The 21,214-nt window shown below is 42.0% G+C and overlaps 1 protein-coding gene and 1 long non-coding RNA gene across 6 annotated transcripts in view; one reads left to right on the forward strand and one right to left on the reverse strand.

Moving 5' to 3' along the window:
• Positions 1-1,195: 1,195 nt before the first annotated feature.
• LOC139006728 (uncharacterized) lies at positions 1,196-18,651 on the reverse strand. Its single transcript, XR_011470794.1, has 3 exons — positions 18,218-18,651; positions 16,585-16,742; positions 1,196-3,506 (listed from the first exon to the last, which is right to left on the reverse strand). It is a non-coding gene; the product is annotated as an uncharacterized lncRNA (long non-coding RNA).
• Positions 18,652-18,763: 112 nt separating this feature from the next.
• MICU2 (mitochondrial calcium uptake 2) overlaps positions 18,764-21,214 on the forward strand; it is a 100,115-nt gene continuing 97,664 nt past the window's right edge. For all 5 annotated transcript variants that reach the window (XM_070409299.1, XM_070409300.1, XM_070409301.1 and 2 more), the window contains exon 1: positions 18,764-18,964. In XM_070409299.1, the coding sequence (XP_070265400.1) occupies positions 18,779-18,964 (186 nt within the window). In that variant the 5' untranslated portion in view covers positions 18,764-18,778. The remainder of the gene's footprint in view (positions 18,965-21,214) is intronic.

Below are 21,214 nucleotides of genomic sequence, written 5' to 3' on the forward strand. Positions count from 1 at the left end.
TGGTTAGTTGGCTAGAGATTAGCTCTATTATAATAATTTGTTTATTCTGTAAAAGAAATATTTGAATACATTAAATCTTAATGTAAGTTCAAGAGGCCTGGGCACATAACACACAAAAACTAATTACAGAACAGTTTTCCAAGTAGGTTCAAATTTTTCAGCAAAACAATTTAAAATGAAGTTTTCGTCTTGGAATGTAAATTACACAAAAGGCATAATATATTTCTATATGTTTGGTGGCCACAGATGGAAATAGGCACACCAGGGTTTCATTTGTGCCATCTATTTAATCACTTATTCATTGAATGTCTGTTGTGTGCAGGGTGCTGAGGAACAGAAAAACAAGTTATCCTCAAGCCAGAAGGATGTCAAACTGTGGGGAAAATACAATGTTTTTAAATATACCAAATGCTTTAACAGAAATATGTGCCTGTTTGGGGCTTGGGACCATGACTAAGTAACAGATGCAGGGTTTCATCAAATGGCTATAGAAACTGTGTAAATTAGGCAGCATGTATATAAATAACACTACCATTTTAACTGTGGTCTTTGGAAATCAAGAATAAGCTACAAGGCAAGACATCCAGGATGTCCAAACATATCCTAGAAATCCTATAATCAGCAGGGCACAGAAACAAGCTAGATTGTCAACAATCCAGAAAAAAAAAAAAACAAGACATATGCAAAGAGATACCGAGGGACTGCAGGCAGAGAGTGAGGAGGGAGCACTGGGCTAATGGAGGGTCTGTTCCCTCAGAGGGTAGAGGCCTGGAACCCAGGCTGGGCTCCACAACCTGGAGCACCAGAGCCGAGACCCAAGGCCAATAACATCCAGTGGTGAAAGGTGGCAGGGCTGCTTGCCATAGAAGAGCCTGGTGCTGATAGACTGGAGCTAGTCGGAGAGAAAACCACAGTTTTGGTTTGTGTGTTTTTTTTTAACCTAGAGCACAGGAGTTTTCAGTTGCAGCTACTCACCCAAGGTTTTGGTGCAGGGAGGGAGACAAAGAGGAGGTGCCTAAGGAAAGGCTGGCGTGGGAAGCATGTGGGGAGACATGGAAAAGCCTCAGCCAGGAGTATTTGGTCTTAGGCCCCCAAACAGAAAGGGTTGTTTTTCCTGAGAGGAGCTAGCTGCTCCCAGTAGCCACAAGGCAGAAAAAGAAAAAAACCCACCCTATGTGATACAGCCTATCCCAACCTCGGAGCCCTGCATGCTACACCCTGCATTTTGAGCTTTTCAGAGGAAACAAAAGCAGAGGCCAAGCCTATGGGTTTGAAGAGTCTCAGGAGCTTCAGTGACTGGATTGGAGGAGGGGCCATCCACCCTGCTATCCTGGGAACCAGACTGGTGCTTCCCCCACAGGGGAGAGCTGATGATAAAAATCCCAAGTTTCCAGCCAACCCCACTGGTCTCCATACAAGGATCACTGTCCAGCCAAGGGCAGAGTAATATTTTGGGCCACTCACAGAGGAGTAGCTCTGGGACAGGGAAACACATGCAATACATACCCTGAAAGCTAAACAGCACTTCTCTCACCTAAAGCCCTTTTAGAAACAAACTTTTGAGTGATTAAGATTGATAGCTGGCTAGCAGGCAAAGGCAGGCAGAGGCAGAGCGGGATAGGGGTGGGGAGAAGTTCGCTGTCCCAACCATGGGCCCTGGTCTGCTTAAAAAATCTACTTTGGAGGGCAAATTGGCCCCTCCTGATTCCAACCAAGTCCTGTGGAGACAGACACAAACAGTGGATCAGTGGATTAGTTGGAGCTTCAAGCAGATTGCTGACAGCCAAAGGACAGTTCCTGACAGTGGTTAGCCTGCAAGTACCCCACAGGAAGGCAAGAATTGACAGGCAGAACAGAAGGGTAGGATCCAAAGGAAGACATCATGGGGGACTACACATTGCTAAAACAAACACCACTTCACTTTTTTTTTCTTTCTTTTCCCCTTTTTCTTCCCTTTTTTCCCCTCCTTTCCTTTTTTCCTTATTACAATTTATATTCTTTATCTATGTGCTTTATAGATTTACTAGAGGCCCGGTGCAGAAAAATTTGTGCACTGGCAGGGGAGGAGGGGGTGGGGGGTGTCCCTCAGCCACACTTGTGCCCTCTCACAGTCTGGGACCCCTCAGGAGATAACCACCTGCTGGCTTAGGCCCACTCCCTGGGTTGTAGATAGCAGGGATCGGGCCTGCCCCGCCTCCCCGGGTCATGCACACGGTAGGGCCGATCCGGAGGTTGGGGCGCCGCCCCGGATCACGCACACGGCAGGGCTGATCCGGGGGTTGGGGTGCCGCCCGGGGTCACGCACACAGCATGGCCGATCCAGGGGTTGGGGCGCCGCCCCGGGTCGGGTTGCACACAGTACACCCAGGCAGGCTGGTGGATCACTGCTGCCCCACCCAGCCGCCCTGGGTTGGGTGGCACACGGACGCCCGCTGCCCCGGGTCGCAGATAGCAGGCCCGGATGGCGGCAGGGCAGGCGGGATGGCACTGTCCCGCCCTGCCGGCAGTATGCAAATTAGCTGCCATCTTTGTTGGCAGTTAATTTGCATATTGCACTGATTAGCCAATGGGAGGTGTAGCGAAGGCATGGTCAATTACCATGTTTGTCTATTATTAGATAGGAGGATTATTCTAATCTCTGTTGTTACATTCAGATATATAATTTTCCTCTTTCCTTTTCCTACTCATTTTGTTTCTTTTTTTCACTACTCAATTTTTTTCTCTTTTCTTTCTTGCTTTTCTTTTTCTCCTGCTTTATCATCTTTTTTCCTTTTCCTATTTTAGTTCTATATGCTTTCTCCTATATTTTCCTTTTCAATTTTTTTCTCCCTCCCTTCCTTTATTTTTTTTCAAATATATATATATATATATATATATATATATTTTTTTTTTTTTTTTTTTTTCTTTTACAGAGAGGAAGGGCGAGGCATAGAGAGTTAGAAACATCGATGAGAGAGAAACATTGATCAGCTGCCTCCTACACACACCCCACTGGGGATGTGCCCACAACCAAGGTACATGCCCTTGACCGGAATCGAACCTGGGACCCCTCAGTCCACAGGCCGACGCTCTATCCACTGAGCCAAACTGGTCAGGGCCTTCCCTTCCTTTAAATGGTTTTCCTTCCTCTATTCCCCTAATTCTTTATTCTTTATTTTATATCTGTATCTATATATTCCTTCTTCCCCTTGTTGGTTGCTCTTGAATGTGCTTTTCGTGTTTGTTTTGTTTTGTTTTAAGCTCATATTTTTTCCTTCTTTCTAACATTCTTGCTCTCTTTTCTCTTTCCTAATTCTCTCTTCTCTGGCTTCTTTTGTTGGTGCTGTAGGGGTTTTGTGTATGTTTTTGTTTTGTTTCTTTTGTTTCATGTTTTGTTGTGTTGTATTTTGCTGTTAGGAGAGCATCTCCACAATAACTCACCTGACATGGTCAAGGGTGAGCCACATAGTCAGCCGGCCTGAGAGGAGACTCCATCAATGAACAGGCCAATAACATTCAAGACAGAACTACAAAAGAACACAAATATCTCAAGGGGCTCTCCTAGAGCACTCAGTTCAGGAGATCAAAGAGACTGCACCACTGGGCCCTAAAACACCTACTATAAACCAACTCCACAAAATCTAGGAGGCATAGCAGTTTGATTTAATACACAGAAATAAAAACAAAGGGACAGCAAAAATAGGAAGACAAAGAGACAACCCTCAAATGAAAGAAAAGGAGGGATCACCATAAAATTATCTAAATGAAATGTAAACAAGCAATATGTCAGAATTCAGAGTAATGGTAATAAGGGTACTTAAACAATTCAATGAGAACTACAAGCAACTTAATGAAAATTAATGAGAGTTATACAAACAGCAAAAGAGAGCGTGAACCAATAAATAAGAATCAACTGGAAATGAGGAAAGACATAGCTGAAATAAAGAATACCCTGAAAGGATTCAACAATAAACTAGAAGAAGCTGAAGAGCAAATTAGAAGATCTAATAGAAAAAAAACACGCATTCAGAGCAGCAAATGGAAAAAAATTAAAAAGCAGGAGAGTTTAAGGGAGCTTTGGGACAACATGAAACACAACAACATTCGCATTATAGGGATGCCAGAAGGAGCACAATCTGAGAAAGGAATAAAGAACTTGCTTGAAGAAATAATGACAGAAAATTTCCCTAACCTGATGAAGGAAAAAGTCACTCAAGTTCAGGAAACACAGAATCCCAATCAAGATGAACCCCAAGAGACCCACACCTAGGCACGGATTAATTAAAATGGTAAATATTAAAGACAAAGAAGGAATCTTAAAGTCTGCAAGAGAGAGAGACAGAAAGTTACCTACAAGGGAGCTCCAAGCTGATTTCTCAATAGAAACACTTCAGGACAGAATGTAATAGCATGAACTATACAAAATAATAAAAACCAAGGGACTGAACCCAAAATTACTCTATCCAGCAAAGCTATCATTGAAAATCAAAGATGAAATAAAGAGCTTCCCAGACAACAAAAGGAAAAAAGTTTATTACCACTAAACCAGCATTGCAAGAAATGTTAAAGACACTGCTGAAAAAAGAAGAAATAGAAAGAGACACTGGCATAAAGATTAAGAATGTCAATAAATAACTATAAACAATAACCTTAAATGTAAATGGCTTAAATGCTTTAATCAAAAGACACAGCATAGATGAAAGGATAAGAAAGCATGATCCATTTTTATGCTGTCTACAAGAGACCCACCTTAGAATAAAGGGCTCACAGAATGAAAGTAAAAGGATTGGGGGGGGGAAATTTCCATGCAAACGGAAATCAAAGAAAAAATTAGGGTAGCAATACTGATATCTGACAAAATAGACTTCAAAGTGAAGGCCATAACAACAGATAATGAAGACCATTTCATAATATTAAAGGGATCGATACAACAAGAGGATAAAACTCTGGTAAACATGCACCCAATGCAGGAGCACCCAAATACATTAAAAAAAACTTCTAAAAGATATCCAGGAAGAGATTGACAGCAATACAATCATAGTAGGGGACTTTAATACCCCATTGACACCACTGGATAAATCCTCTAGACCAGTGGTTCTCAACCTTCATAATGCTGCGACCCTTTAATACAGTTCCTCATGTTGTGGTGACCCCCAAACATAAAATTATTTTCATTGCTACTTCATAACTGTAATTTTGCTACTGTTATGAATCGTAATGTAAATATCTGATATGCAGGATGTATTTTCATTGTTACAAATTGAACATAATTAAAGCACAGTGATTAATCACAAAAACAATACGTAATTATATATGTGTTTTCCGATGGTCTTAGGCGACCCCTGTGAAAGGGTCATTTGACCCTCAAAGGGGTCGCGACCCACAGGTTGAGAACCGCTGCTCTAGACAAAAAAAACCAACAAGGAAACAGCGATCCCAAATGACACACTAGATCAGATGGAATTGACATTTTCAGAACATTTCACAAGAAACCTACACAATACACATTCTTCTCAAGTGCACATGGGACCTTTTCAAAGATAGACCACATTAGGACACAAAACAAGTCTATACAAGTTCAAGAAGATTGAAATAATACCAAAGCATCTTCTCAGATCACAATCAAATTAAATTAGAAATCAACTACAGTAAAAACACTCAAAAACATTCAAATACATGGAGGCTAAATAACATGTTATTAAACAATGAATGGGTTACCAATGAGATCAAGAAACAAATAAAAAACTTTCTGGAAACAAATGAAAATAAACACACAACCCAAAATCTCTGGGACACAGCAAAAGCAGCCCGGGGAGGGAAGTTCATAACACTACAGTCCTACCTAAAAAAAATAAATAAATAATAATAATAATAATAATAATAAACTATTTAATCCTAAAACTGAAAGAATTAGAAAGAGAACAAGACAACCCCAGAGTAAATAGAAGGAAGGAAATAATAAAGATCAGAGCGAAAATAAATGACATAGAGACTAACAAAACAAAAGATAAATAAACCAAGAGCTTTGTGCTAGCTGGTTTGCTCAGTGGATAGAGTGTTGGCCTTCAAATTGAAAGGTCCCAGGTTCAATTCCAGTCAAAGGCATATTCCAAAATTGTGGGCTCAATCTCCAGTAGGGGTGTGCAGGAGGAAGCCAAACAATGATTCTCTCTCATCATTGATGTTTCTATCTCTCTATCCCTCTCTCTTCTTCTCTGATATCAATAAAAATATATTATTAAAAAAAAACAAAAAACAAGAGCTGGTTCTTTGAAAAGATAAACAAAATTGATGAACCTCTAGCCAGACTCATAAGAAACAGAGAGAGGACCCAAAAAAACAAAATCAAAAACTAAAGAGGTGAAGCAACAACTGGTCCCACAGAAATACAAAGGATTGTATAAAAATACTATGAGAAACTGTATTTCAAAAACTGGACTAATTGGATGAAATGGAGATATTCCTAGAAAAATAAAATCTTCCAAAACTCAATCAGGAAGAATCAGAAAACGTGAATATACCAATGACTACTAATAAAATTGAAGTAATAATAATAGTAAAAAACTTTCAGCAAACAAAAGCCCTGGTCCAGAGGAATTCATAGGGGAGTTTTACCAAACATTCAAAGAACTAAAACACATTCCAAAAACTATTCCAAAAAATCCAAGAGGAAGAAACACTTCCAAGCTCTTTCTATGAGGCCAGTATTACCCTAATTCCAAAATCAGATAAAGACACTACAAAGAAAGAGAATTACAGGTCAATATCCCTGATGAACACAGATGCTAAAATACTGAACAAAATATTAGCAAATCAGATCCAGCAATGTGCCCTGCCAGCACAGCCAAGGGTTCGGTGAGCCGAAGGGGGGGTTGGGGGGGGCAGCGAAGGATGTAAGAAAAGACAAAGAGAGTAAGCTGCGTCTAGGTCAGGGGTGGGCAAACTTTTTGACTCGAGGGCCACAATGGGTTCTTAAACTGGACCGGAGGGCCGGAACAAAAGCATGGATGGAGTGTTTGTGTGAACTAATATAAATTCAAAGTAAACATCATTACATAAAAGGGTACGGTCTTTTTTTTTTTTAGTTTTATTCATTTCAAACGGGCCGGGTTTGCCCACGGCTGGTCTAGGTGGATCTCCTGTGCCTGGCTAAGGCCACAGAGAGACCCAGACTGCAAGCTGAGCCTTTGTTTTTATAGCCAGAGGTAAACAAGGTAGTGGTCACCATAGTTACAATGTTCTTGTAAGTTTCACTTGTTTTGGTAGCACTTGCTGCACCTCCCACAGCCCATTAGCTACCCAGATAAGATATAGGGAGCATCATAAGGTCAAGCCTAATTATGCTAAGAGGGCTGTGACCTCTAAGCTGGGACTTGTTTGTGGCTTTGCCAACAAGTCAGTCCGAAGCTTAACCCTATAGCCGCTCCCTACACAGCAATACATTAAAAAGATAATACACCATGACCAAGTGTGATTCAATCCAAGGATGCAAAGCTGGTACAATATTCACAAATCAATAAATGTGATATGTCAATAAACAAACTGAAAGATAAAAATCATATGATCATATCAACAGATGCAGAAAAAGCATTCAACAAACTCCAACACCCTTTTTTGATAAAAAAAATTCTCAGCAAAGAGGAATAGAGGGATCATACCGCAACATAATAAAGGCCATATATGACAAACCTACAGCCAACATTATACTCAATGGGGAAAAACTAAAACCATTTCCCCTGAGAACAGGAATGTCGGCTTTTTTCAACAATCTTGTTCATATAGTACTGGAAGTGCTAGCCATAGAGATGGGATGAAAAGAAATAATAAAAGGCATCCAAATTGGAAATCAGGAAGCAAAACTATCATTATTCGAAGATCACATGATACTATATATAGAAAACCCTAAAGACTCCTTCAAAAAAACTACCAGATTTAATAAATCAATTTGGCAACGTAGCAGCATGTAAAATTAACACCCAGATACCTATGGCATTTTTATCCACCAATAATGAATTCTCAGAAAAAGAAACTTAAAAAAAAATTCCATTTTACCATTGCAACAACAAAAAAAAATTAAGATACTTAGGAATAAACTTAACCAAGGAAGTAAAAGACCTGTACTCAGAAAACTACAGGACTTTGGGGGCGGGAAAAAAATAGAGGAAGATATAAACAAGTAGAAAAATATACTGCGTTCATGGATTAGTAGAATCAACATCATTAAAATGTTCTTACTAACAAAGGCAATCTAAAACTTCAATGCAATCCTTATTAAAATACCAACAGCATATTTCACAGATCTAGAATAAATACTCCAAAAGTTTATATGGAACCAAAACAACCCCAAATAGCTGCATCAATCCTGAAAAAGAAAAACAAAGTTAGAGGGATCACAATACCAGATATCAAGTTATATTACAAAGCCACTGTAATCAAAACAGTCTGGTACTGGCACAAAAACAGGCATTTAGATCAATGAAACAGAACAGAGAACCCAGAAATCCACCCAAGCTGTTATGCTCAATTACTATTTGACAAAGGAGGCAAGAACAAACAATGTAGTCAAAACAGTCCCTTCCGCCCTAACCGGTTTGGCTCAGTGGATAGAGCGTCGGCCTGCGGACTCAAGAGTCCCAGGACTCAAGGGTCCCAGTTTTGATTCCAGTCAAGGGTATGTACCTTGGTTGCGGGCACATCCCCAGTAGGGGGTGAGCAGGAGGCAGCTGATCGATGTTTATCTCTCATCGATGTTTCTAACTCTCTATCCTTCTCCCTTCCTCTCTGTAAAAAAATCAATAAAATAAAAAATAAAAAAGTCCCTTCAGAGGAGAAGCAAGATGGCGGCATAGGTAAACCCTGTCCTTGGTGCCTCTCACAACCACATCAAAATTACAACTAAAAGACAGAACAACTATCATCCAGAACTGCCGGAAAGCTGGCTGAGTGGAAGTTCTACAACCAGAGAGGTAAAGAAGAAAGGGCATTGAGACTGGTAGGAGGTGCAGAGGCGCGGAACAGGCTAGCACTCAGATGCGCTGCTTTTTTAATTGGGAGGGAGATACAAGCTCCCGATAGCTCTAAACTCCAGTTCCGGGTGAGACTCTGGGGAGACCCAGACACATACGGGGAGAAACTGGACTGTCTGGCATCGGGGGCACGGGGGGGAAATAAGGGCGGCTTTCTTTCAGACAGAGGTGCTCGCAACTGTCATTGTACCTACACTGGGACCTCTCTGGTGCAGGGCTGACTGGTAGCCATTGCTGTTTGATCCGCCCTGGAGATTCCCTGAGACCCTACCCCAACCAATTTACAACCCCACCCAAGCTGTGCACAGCAGCTTTTGCATATGAATGGCCTGTCCTTTCGCAGCCTAAAACCTGTCAAATAGGCATCAGCTGGGTCAGGGAGCCCCAAAGCTATCAAAAGAAGACCAAAGGCCGGCAGCAGAAGCCTGCCTTGCTTCACAGCTGGGCCTCATCTAGGCACTTCCAAACCCCATACAAAGAGGAGGAATCTGCAGATGTCCCTGTAGCTCCTGCTGGGCAGCCCCAGGCAGTGGCTGACTTTGCACCTCCTTGGAGATCCAAGAGCCAGTGTACCCAGTGGTCAGTGTGAGACCATACCAGATTACAACTCTTCACATCCATAAATGACACACTCAAGAGGCAGACTCAGTGAGCACCAAAGCCCCACTGAAGCAAGTCTTGACCCATAAGGGTGTCTCCTGCACAGCAGCTCTTCCATTATAGACACAGCTGGTCTTCAAAGCCACTGGCCTGGAGGTCAATTCCTCCCAGTGATACCAACAGCAATCAAGGCTTAACTACAAGACTGTGCACACAACCCACAAAGGGGTGCACCAAGAGTGTTCACCTCAGGTGATTGGGGAGGCTGAGCCATTGGGCCCTACAGGACACCTACTACACAAGGCCACTCTATCAACTCAAGGAGACTTAGCAGCTACCCAATACACAGAAACAACACAGAGAAGCAGCCAAAATGTGGAGACAAAGAAACATGTCACAGATGAAAGAAATGGAAGAAAGCAAAATACTGGACATAGAGTTCAAAAGCACAGTTATAAGGTTACTCAAGAATTCTCTAGAGACCTCCAAGGAACTTAGTGAGTCCTTCAAGGATTTTAGTGAGAATGCCAAAAATAGTGGAAAAGGACCAGTCAGAAATTAAGCATACACTGACTGAAATAAAGAATAATATACAGAGTTCCAACAGCAGACTAGAGGATCCCAAGAATCAAGTCAAAGATTTGAAATACAAGGAAACAAAAAACACCCAACCAGAAGAGCAAAAAGAAAAAAGAATCCAAAAATATGAAAATAGTGTAAGGAGCCGCTGGAACAATTTTCAACGTACCAACATCCAAATTATGGGGGTGCCAGAAGAAGAGACAGAGCAAGATATTGAAAACCTATTTGAAGAAATAATGACAGAAAACTTCCCCTACCTGCTGAAATAAATAGACTTACAAGTCCAGGAAGCGCAGAGAACCCCAAACAAGAGGAATTCAAAGAGAACCACACCAAGACACATCATAATTAAAATGCCAAGGGCAAAAGACAAAGAGAGGATCTTAAAAGCAGCAAGAGAAAAACAGTTACCTACAAGGGAGTACCCATAAGACTGTCAGCTGATTTCTCAACAGAAACTATGCAGGCCAGAAGGGAATGGTAAGACATATTCAAAGTGATGAATACCAAGAACTTACAACCAAGATTACTCTACCCAGCAAAGCTATCATTTAGAATTGAAGGTCAGATAAAGAGCTTCACAGACTGACAAAAAGCTAAAGGAGTTCATCATCACCAAAACAGTATTATATGAAATGCTGAAGGGTATTTTTTAAGAAGAGGAAGAAGAAGAAAAAGGTAAAGATAAAAAATTATGAACAAAAAGTGACAACAAATACATATCTATCAACAAGTGAATCTAAAAATCAAATGAATAAAAAATCTGATGAACAGAATAAACTGGTGAATGGAATAGAATCAGGGGCATGGATAGGGAGAGGACTGACAATTCTCAGGGGGTATGGGGTGTGGGGGGTGCAGGAAGAGATTGGACAAAGATCTTATACCTATGGACAAGGACAGTGGGGAGGTGAGGGCCTGGGGTGGGGTGGGAACCGGGTGGAGAGGAACTATGGGGGGGGTGGAGAGGAACATCTGTAATAATCTGAACAATAAAGATGAAAAAAAAGTGTCTTCAATAAATGGTGTTGAGAAAATTGGAGAGGTACGTGCAAAAAAATGAAACTAGACCACCAACTTACACCATGCAGAAGAATAAACTCCAAATGGATAAAGAACTTAAATGTAAGATGCAAAACAATAAAATTCTTAGAAGAAACCATAGGCAGCAAAATCTCAGCCATTTCTCATATCAATATGTGTGCTGATACAACTCCTAGGCCCGTGGTCGGCAAACTGCGGCTCATGAGCCACATGCGGCTCTTTGACCCCTTGAGTGTGGCTCTTCCTAAGCCTTAAGAGTAACCTAATTAAGTTAATAACAATGTACCTAGCTGTATAGTTTAAGTTTAAAAAATTTGGCTCTCAAAAGAAATTTCAATCATTATACTGTTGATATTTGGCTCTGTTGATTAATGAGTTTGCCGACCACTGTCCTAGGCCAAAGTAAACTAAGGAGAAAATAAATAAATGGGACTACATCAAAATAAAAAGCTCCTGCACAGCAAAAAGGAAACCATCAACAAAATGAAAAGAGAGCCCACTGCCTGGGAGAACAGATTTGCCAATGATACATCCAATAAAGGGTTAATTTTCTAAATATATAGGAAACTCATACAACTTAACAAAGAAAGGCAAATAATACAATTTAAAAATGGGCAAAGGACCTAAATAGACACTTCTCCAAAGCAGACATACAGATGGCTAAGAGACATATGAAAAAAATGTTCAAAGTCACTGGTCATAAGAGAGATACAAACTAAAACAAAAATGAGGTATCACTTCATACTTGTCAGAACGGCTACCATCAACAAATCAACAAGTGACAAGTGCTGGTGAGGCTGTGGAGAAAAGGAAACCCTAGTACACTATTGGGGAGAATGCAAACTGGTGCAGCCACTGTGGTAAACAGTATAGAGTTTCCTCAAAAAATTAAAACTGGAACTGCCATTTGACCCAGTAATCCCACTTCTAGAAATACATTGAGTGGCCAGATTATTATGACCACCTGACGTTTGTAGGCAAATTAGCTATAATTTCACGCTGAAGTTGCTAGAGGGCCAGACCATTATAAATAGGGAAGCAGGTTGTTTACCACGACAGTAGAAGTGATTTTTTTTCTGAAGATATAGGTAAACAATGCGATTTAACAGCCTTTGAACGTGGAATATATTTGAACGTGAGTGGCCAGATTATTATGACCACCTGACGTTTGTAGGCAAATTAGCCATACACTGCATCGTATGGGATATGGAAGCCGAAGGCCTGTTCGAATACCTTTGCTGTCTGCAGTTACCAAGATAAAACGTCTCCAATTCGCACAGGAACACAAGGATTGGACAGTCGAGCATTGGAAAAAAGTCATGTGGTCCGCTGAATCATGTTTCCAGTTGCATCATGCAGATGGCAGAGTGAGAATTTGGTGGAAACAGCATGAAAACATGCACCCCACATGCATGAGTACAACCCTTCAAGCTGGTGGGGGCAGTGTTATGGTTTGGGGCATGTTTTGTTTTCCTGGCATGATTTGGGCCCTTTAATTCACGTGGAACAATGTCTGAATAGCACAACATACCTAAGTATCGTTGCTGATCAAGTTCATCCTATCATGCTGACGGTGTATCCCAATGGAGATGGCTTCTTCCAACATGACAATGCGCCATGCCACGGTGCTCATATTGCAGGAGTGCTTTCAAGAACATGAGGGAGACTTTACCTTGCTTGGGTGGCCCCCACAATCACCAGATCTCAATCCAATTGAGCATTTGTGGGATGAAGTTAAAAGAGCCATCAGGCAGCTGGTTCCACAACCATCAAATCTCACAGAACTAGACAGTGTTATTCATCAGGCATGGTGTCAGATTCCTCGCATCACCTTTCAACATCTTGTGAAGTCAATGCCAAGAAGAATCGCCGCAGTATTGAAGGCAAAAGGTGGCCCAACGAATTACTGATGGGGTGGTCATAATAATCTGGCCACTCACGTTCAAATATATCCCATGTTGTTTACCCATAACTTCAGAAAAAAATCACTTCTACTGTCATGGTAAACAACCTGCTTCCCTATTTAAAATGGTCTGGCCCTCTAGCAACTTCAGCGTGAAATTATAGCTAATTTGCCTACAAACGTCAGGTGATCATAATAATCTGGCCACTCAGTGTATATCCTAAGAAACCAGAAAGACCAATCAGAAAGAATGTATGCACCCCTATGTTCATAGCAGCGCAATGTACAACAGCTAAGATTTGGAAACAGCCTAAGTGCCCATCAGCAGATGAGTGGGTAAAAATGCTGTGGTACATTTACACAATGGAATACTATGCAGCTATAAAAAAGAAAGAACTTTCACCATTTACAACAACATCGATGGACCTGGAGGGTATTATCCTAAGCAAAATAAGTCAATCAGAGAAAGATAAGTATCACATGATCTCACTCATATGTGGAATCCAATGAACAAAATCAATTGATGAATAAAATAGAAATAGACACAGAAGCATGAACCAGACTGAGGAATTTCAGTGGGAAGGACAGGGTGAAGATGTGTGGGGTAGGAGGGGAGTGATTAACCAGGGAACTCATATGCACATATGCATAAGCCATGGACACAGACAATAGAGTGGTGAAGGCCTGGGAGGGTTGGGTATGGGGAAGAGGGGGGTAATGGGAAAACAAACAAACACACAAAGGGGACATTTGTAATACTTCCAATAACAAAGATAAATTAAAAATAAATAAATAGATAAATAAATAAAATAAATTCAACATTCAGGGAGAGAACCAAGTTGGCAGCATAGGTAAATCCTCCCACAACCACATCAAGATTACAACTAAAATACAGAACAACCATCATTCACAACCATCTGAAATCTGGCTGAATGGAAGCCCTACAACAGTGATGGCGAACCTTTTGAGCTTGGCGTGTCAGCATTTTGAAAAACCCTAACTTAACTCTGGTGCCGTGTCACATATAGAAATTTTTTGATATTTGCAACCATAGTAAAACAAAGACTTATATTTTTGATATTTATTTTATATATTTACATGCCATTTAACAAAGAAAAATCAACCAAAAAATGTGTTCGCGTGTCACCTCTGACACACGTGTCATAGGTTCGCCATCACTGCCCTACAACTACCAGGGGTCCTCAAACTTTTTAAACAGGGGGCCAGTTCACTGTCCCTCAGACCGTTGGAGGGCCGGACTATAGTTTAAAAAAAAACAATGAACAAATTCCTATGCACACTGCACATATCTTATTTTGAAGTAAAAAAACAAAACGGGAACAAATACAGTATTTGTATTTGCATGTGGCGCACGGGCCGTAGTTTGAGGACCCCTGAACTAGTCCACTAAAGAAGTAGCCACATTGACACTGTTAGAAGGAGCGGGAGCATGGAATGGGCTGGCCCAACACCTATATGTGGGTGTTTTTAATCGGTAGAAATATCTTAGCTGTGGAGACCTCCGTGAAGGATCAAGGTGCCCCCAGCCCAGGGATTTAATGCCAGGAAGAGAAGTCCCTGTAACTTCTGGCTGTAAAACACAGCAGGAATTGTGGCTGAGTGATAGGGAGGCTGCTGGAGACACAGACAATTCCTCTTAAAGGGTCAGCATGGGCTTACTCAGACTCACTCCCTCTGAGGTCCAGTGCTGGGACAGAAGCAGCTTGAAAGGATCCAGGGATGTATGGGGAAGAACTAAACTGTATGGCCTCAGGGAAAGAACTAGGGGGCAGCTTTCACCCACACAGAGCTGACTGGCAGAGGCGATAGCTGAGTCTCCATTGTGCTGTTTGCCCTGCCCTGGAGATTCCCTGAGATCCTGCCTCATCCAATTAGCAGCCCTACCCAAACTGTGAATGGTCTGTCCTGACCTCAGACTTTCCTATAATCTCTCAAAGAAGCAGCAGCTGAATTCAGTGTGCCCATACCTCTGGATAAGTGGCCCCAGGCCCAGCACTTCTATCAGCTTGCCAAGGTTCACAGCTTGGCCTCTCCTGGGCACCTCTAAGCCCAACACAAGCAAGCAGGGCATAAGCAGTGGCTGATTTTGCACCTCCTGGGAGGCCCCAAAGCCCATGCACCAGTAGACAGCTTCAGACCACGCCAGAATACAACTCTACAACATCCATTAGTGACACACTCAAGGATCAGACTCAGTGAGCACCAAAGCCCTACTGAAGCAAATCCTGCTCCGTAGGGGTGTCTCTTGCACAGCAGCTCTTCCACGGTAGTCACAGATGGTCCTCACAGCCAATTGGCCTGGAAGTCAATTCTTCCCAGTGATGCTAACAGCAATCAATGCTCAACTACAACAGGATAGTGCACACAGAGCTCAGATGACTGGGAAGGCTGAGACACTGGGCCCTACAGGACACCTACTACATAAGGCCACTCTACCAATTCCAAAAGACATAGCAGCTCTATCTTATATATAGAAACAAAAACAGGGAAGTAGCCAAAAAAATGCGGAGACAAAGAAACATGTCTCAAATGAAAGAACAGAAGAAATTGCCAGAAAAGAAACTAAATGAGATAGAAGCAAGCAAACTACTGGATACAGAGTTCAAAACAATTGGTATATGGGTGCTCAAGGAACTTAATGAAAATTTCAAGGAAATAAGTCAGACCATCAAAGACATGAAAAAGGACCAGTCAGAAATGAAGGATACACTAACTGAACTGAACAGTCATTTACAGGGAATGAACTGTAGAAGACTCTGAGAATCAAATCAGTGATTTGGAATATGAGGAAGCAAAAAACACCCAATCAGAAGAGCAAAAAGAAAAAAGAATCCAAAAATATGAAGATAGTATAAGGAGCCTCTGGGACAAGCATACCAACATTCACATCATGGGGGTGACAGAAGGAGATGAGAGGGAGTAAGAAATTGAAAACCTATTTGAAGAAATAATGACAGAAAACTTCCCCTACCTGGTGAAAGAAAGAAATATACAATTCCAAGAAGGGCAGAGAGTCCCAAACAAGAGGAAATCAAAGAGGCCCACACCAAGACACATGATAATTAAAATGCCAAGGGTTAAAAACAAAGAGAGAATCTTAAAAGATGCAAGAGAAAAGCAGTTAGTTACCTACAAGGAAGTACCCATAGGACCATCAGGTGATTTCTCAACAAAAACTTTGTAGGCCAGAAGGGAGTGGCAAGAAATATTCAAAGTGATGAAAAGCAAAGACCTACAACCAAGATTACTCTACCCAGCAAAGCTATCATTTAGAATTGAAGGTCAGATAAAGAACTTTACAGACAAGAAAATAAATGAGACCATCAAAATTCATCACCACCAAACCTATATTACATGAAATGTTGAAAGGTTTTAAGAAAAAAAAAAAAAAAAGATCAAAAATATGAATGCCCAGCTGGGGTGGCTTACTGGTTGAGCATCAAAATATGAAACTGGAGGTCATGGTTCGATTTCCAGTCGGGGCACATGTCTGGGTTGCAGGCTTGATCAGGGGTGCACAGGTGTCAACCAATCCATGATTCTCTCTCGTCATTGATGCTTCTCTATTTCCCTCTCCCTTCCTCCATCTGGAAAAAACAACAACACATATTTTAAAAATGAAGAAATAAATAAACAAACAAACAAGAAATCTAAAGAACAAAATAAACTGATGAATAAAATAGAACCAGAAGCATGGAAACATGGAAGAGACTGACAAATAACATAGGGAAAGAAGGCAGTGGGAAACGACTAACGAAATAACTTATATGCATATAGGCATTACCCATGGATATAGACAATAGGGTGGTGAAGGCCTGGAAAGGAGCAGGATTCAGGTGGAGGAGGGCAACAGGGCAAAAAAAGAAAAGGGGGGGTACATCTATAATACTCGTTAACAATAAAGATTTTTTTTAATATAAATTCAACATTCAGTAAATAGTGATTGCCTGAAATAGAGTGGCTCTGTCTGGGCCTTTATAAGAATGCTAGAAGCCCGGTGCACAAATTCATGCATCAGTGGGGTCCCTCGGCCTGGCCTGCAGGATCTGGGCCAAAACCAGCTGACATCCCCCGAGGGGTCCCGGATTGCGAGAGGGTGCAGGCCAGGCCGAGGGATCCCACCGTTGCACGATCAAGGCCAGGGAAGGGCATGGGAGGTTGGCCAGTTGGGGAGGGACCATGGGAGGGCTCCAGGGCGTGTCTGACCCATCTGGCTCAGTCCTGATCGGCCAGACCCCAGCAGCAAGCTAACCTACCGGTCAGAGTGTCTGCCCCCTGGTGGTCAGTGCACATCATAGTGAGCGGTTGAGCTGCCTTAGCAAATCATTAGCATATTACGCTTTGATTGGTTGAACGGATGACTGGACACTTAGCATATTAGGCTTTTATTATATAGGATACTTCATCTAAGTGATATATCTGGGATAGGATATGATTTAGAAAAAAAAAAAGCAGTTAAGGATATGAGGATAGGTACATACAGAGAACAAATTGATGGTCACCAGAGGGGAGGGGGGTTAGGGGGCTGGGTGAAAAATGGTGAAAGGATTAAGAAATACAAATTGGCAGTTACAGAATAGTCAGGGGATGTAAAATAAAGCATAGGGAATATAGTCAATAATATTGTAATACCTATTTACAGTGCCAGGTGAGTACTTGAAATATCAGGGGGACCACTTCGTAAAGTAGACGATTGTCTATGCTGTACACATGCAACTAATACAAACTAATATTGAATATTACAAACTTTAATTAAAAAATAAAAATATTTTTTAAAGAATATGACGGTAGGAGGGATGAACATAACAGATGGGAAAGACACTTAATTTTTTTAACTTTGCCAGATTTGCAAGATGTAAAAGGTTCTGGATATGGATGGTGTGATGGTTGGACACCCGTGTGAATGTACTTAATGCCACTGAACTGTAGACATAAAATTGGTTAAGATGGTAAATCTATGTTATGTATATTTTACCACAATTTAAAAATTAAATTTAAGCAAGATTACTTAGCTGCTTAAATAAGCCAAGTAGAAACAATTCTTTATACCAAGGTTGCTTACTAGAGGCGGGTCAGCTAATTCATGGTATTTGAAACAGCATGTGCGAAAGTATCTGCAGACTTCTGAATAACAGGACAGCTGTTGATACAGGTAGGCTTGTGGCATGAAGAGCAAATGTAGTTCTCAGGAATCTGCCGCGTATTGGGCTCCGCGTCCCAGACCCTTCAGACGTAGGTTCACAGTTAGGACGCCTTCTGTAGGAGGCAATCTGCAGGGCGGCTCTCAATTGTCATTAGATAATTGTGCCGCTTCCTGTGCAGGGCGGAGCCAACGACCCCTCAATGGCCAACAGGTGACATGCTTGCTCACCGACAGGGGGCACTTCCTCCACCACATGACTCCGTCTAGCCTCGGATTGGGGGCCTTTCAGGCTGTTCGGTGTTTCTCCAGTTCCACCCGGCCGGCCGGCAGCAGAAGGTATTCCCTTCCACCGCCCCAAGTCTTACGCAGCGCACCCACAGCGCAGGCGCAGGCGCAGGAGGTGGGGCGGAGGCCGCGGATCTCGCGAGGCCAACGGGTGCAAGAGTTCTCTTGTGAAGGGGCGCGGATGCTTCCGCAAACATGGCGGCAGCGGCAGTGCGGAGCGCTCGACTGGTGGCCTGGGGCGAAAGGCTGCGGCGCGGAGTGGCTGCCGGACCCGTGGCGGCGTCACTGGCCGGCGTCGCGCTGGCAGGAGTGGGAGTGGCGTGGTACCACGGCCTCGTGAATGTGGCCGCGCCACAGGGCCGCCACTCTGTCCTAGCGCAGGTAGGGAAGGGCCCTTTGCGCCGGCCGCCACCGAGCTCCTCCGACGCCCGGCCTGGGACCGTGGGGGTGGGGTAGGGTTCGGGCAGCGCGGCGGAAGACCCGACAGGGTTGAGTAAGAGCCCCGCCGTGCCCAACTCCACGGACAAACCTCAATAACACAAAATTGGTGGTGATGACAGAGGGCGTGTATCAATGCAGCACTGAATTTGTCTCTGCGCGGCGCCCCCTCCTTCCTCCCTCCCTGGTCAGCGAAGTGGTTCGCAGGTCCGCAGGTCGTTTTGTCCAGTTACCCTCTTCCGGGCGTACCTAAGCTTGTACGACTGCTTCTTTGGTGAAGTTATCTAATAGATGATTTTCATTTAATCGTAAAAATGTCAACCGTAAAAATTAACCGGCTGATAATTTCCAGATTTTATGATCAACTGTATTACATGATCGTAAACCTTAATGCTTCAGTAGAGTGTGAGCACTAAGTAAAAGACATTTCTTCTAAAACCCTCCATGTGTTAAAGGTCAAATTCCCTAGTGTAATATAAAATGTCTACGTAAAACATTTGAAAAACTACTTAAATATTTATGGGCATCGTAATATATTTTTGTGTGGATTTTTTTCACTTTAAAATGTGCAGTTTATTGTATGCCTATTATATTCCTTTTTTTTTTTTTAAGTCTTAATTGTTGAAAGTATTACATATGTCCCCCTTTTCCCCCCCATCGACACCTTCAGCCCACTGCCCCACCCCCGCCCCAGACCCTCACCACCCCTGTGCGGATTTTTTTTAATATTAAAAGTATTCTTTTTCTGTTCGTTTGTTAGATTTACATTAGCTTTTCTCATGAAAAACACCAAGAACAGTCTGATACAACAAAAAAGAGGAAAGGCCGTGTGAGTTAAAATTATTGACAAATAACATCTTTTAATAAATGAAGATGTAACGTAGAGAAAACATGCAATAACTAACAGTCCTGCATCCTTATACCACTTCTGATCACAGGTAGCAGGATCTATCTTTTAGTGTTTTATGGCATTTTTGTTAATCTGTGTCAAGCAGTTTATTCATCATTGGTTTCTCTACTTGTGTATTCTCAACCCCTTAATTCATCTTAAGATGCTTTGGTTAACCTTCCCAACGGAAACCCTTAGTGCCTTGATCTACCTAGGATAAAGTCCACATTTTTAAATTTTGTCATTCAGAGCCCTCTAGTCACACTCTGACCTGTCACTACTCAGACACACTTTCCAGCCAAAGTGGATTCACCCCTGGCCCCAGAACAAGCAATTTGTAGATAGATTTCAGTTATTCTGTCTCATTGATTTTTTTCTGGCCCACTTCTAACCTGTCTGTGTTTTCAATTCCTGACATGACACTAAAAACTACACCAGTGTGGTAGTTTGAATTCTCCCTAGCTCCCTCCCTTCCTTCAGCCTAGTTAAAGGAATACAGAAAACATTTGATTATCAGTTTTTTTACAGTCTATCGACACATTCTTTACCACCACAGTCGACTTAAAGGTGACTACACATTCCTCTCAACAGTAGTGGTTGAATAAAACAGGGATTGAGAGGCCTGTAGTTTGAAAACTCTCCCTCCATCTCATGAATTCTGATAACACTTTCCAAGGAGGGGCTTGCAGTTCCCCCTCCACAGCTACCACCAGCATGTGCGTAGTTGAGAATTACTAACATAGATGTGTACCATCTCTTGGTATAATTTTATTTTATATATTAGGATAGTTATTTTACTTAGTATTGCAAGGTGATAAAATCTTCCTGATATGGATTTATAATAATAGTGGTAATGTCCTGCATTTTCAATCATCACACTAAGTGATTTTCCCAATAAAAATTGTAGTTTTATATTCATCAGATTCTACACTTTTCTTGATCCCATTGTGACCAACAGCTTGCATTTATGAGGATCAATCAGGACTTAATAGTAAAATTCAGAGTCATGAAACAGCAAATAAATTGGAATTTTCTTTTTTCTTTCTTCCACAATTACTGAAGTACCTACTCTGTGCTAGGCAGCATGCAAAGAATGGGGATTTGAGGCTTCCAGTTTCTGGGGAGGGCAATTTTCACACAGTATGCTGTGATAGGGTAGTAAGTGAGACAATGGGAGCCCAGTGGAAGTGCATTCAATACAGTCTTGGTTTCCTAGAGCAATGTGAACTGACACCTGTAGATGATTGGGTGTCTGCCAGGCAAAAAGTGTGGGAAGAATATTGCAGGCATTAACTTTGCAGAAA

This window comes from Myotis yumanensis, unplaced genomic scaffold, assembly GCF_028538775.1.
Source record: "Myotis yumanensis isolate MYYU_CA2020_CCGP unplaced genomic scaffold, mMyoYum1.0.hap1 SCAF_3, whole genome shotgun sequence".
In the NCBI taxonomy this organism is placed as follows: domain Eukaryota; kingdom Metazoa; phylum Chordata; class Mammalia; order Chiroptera; family Vespertilionidae; genus Myotis; species Myotis yumanensis.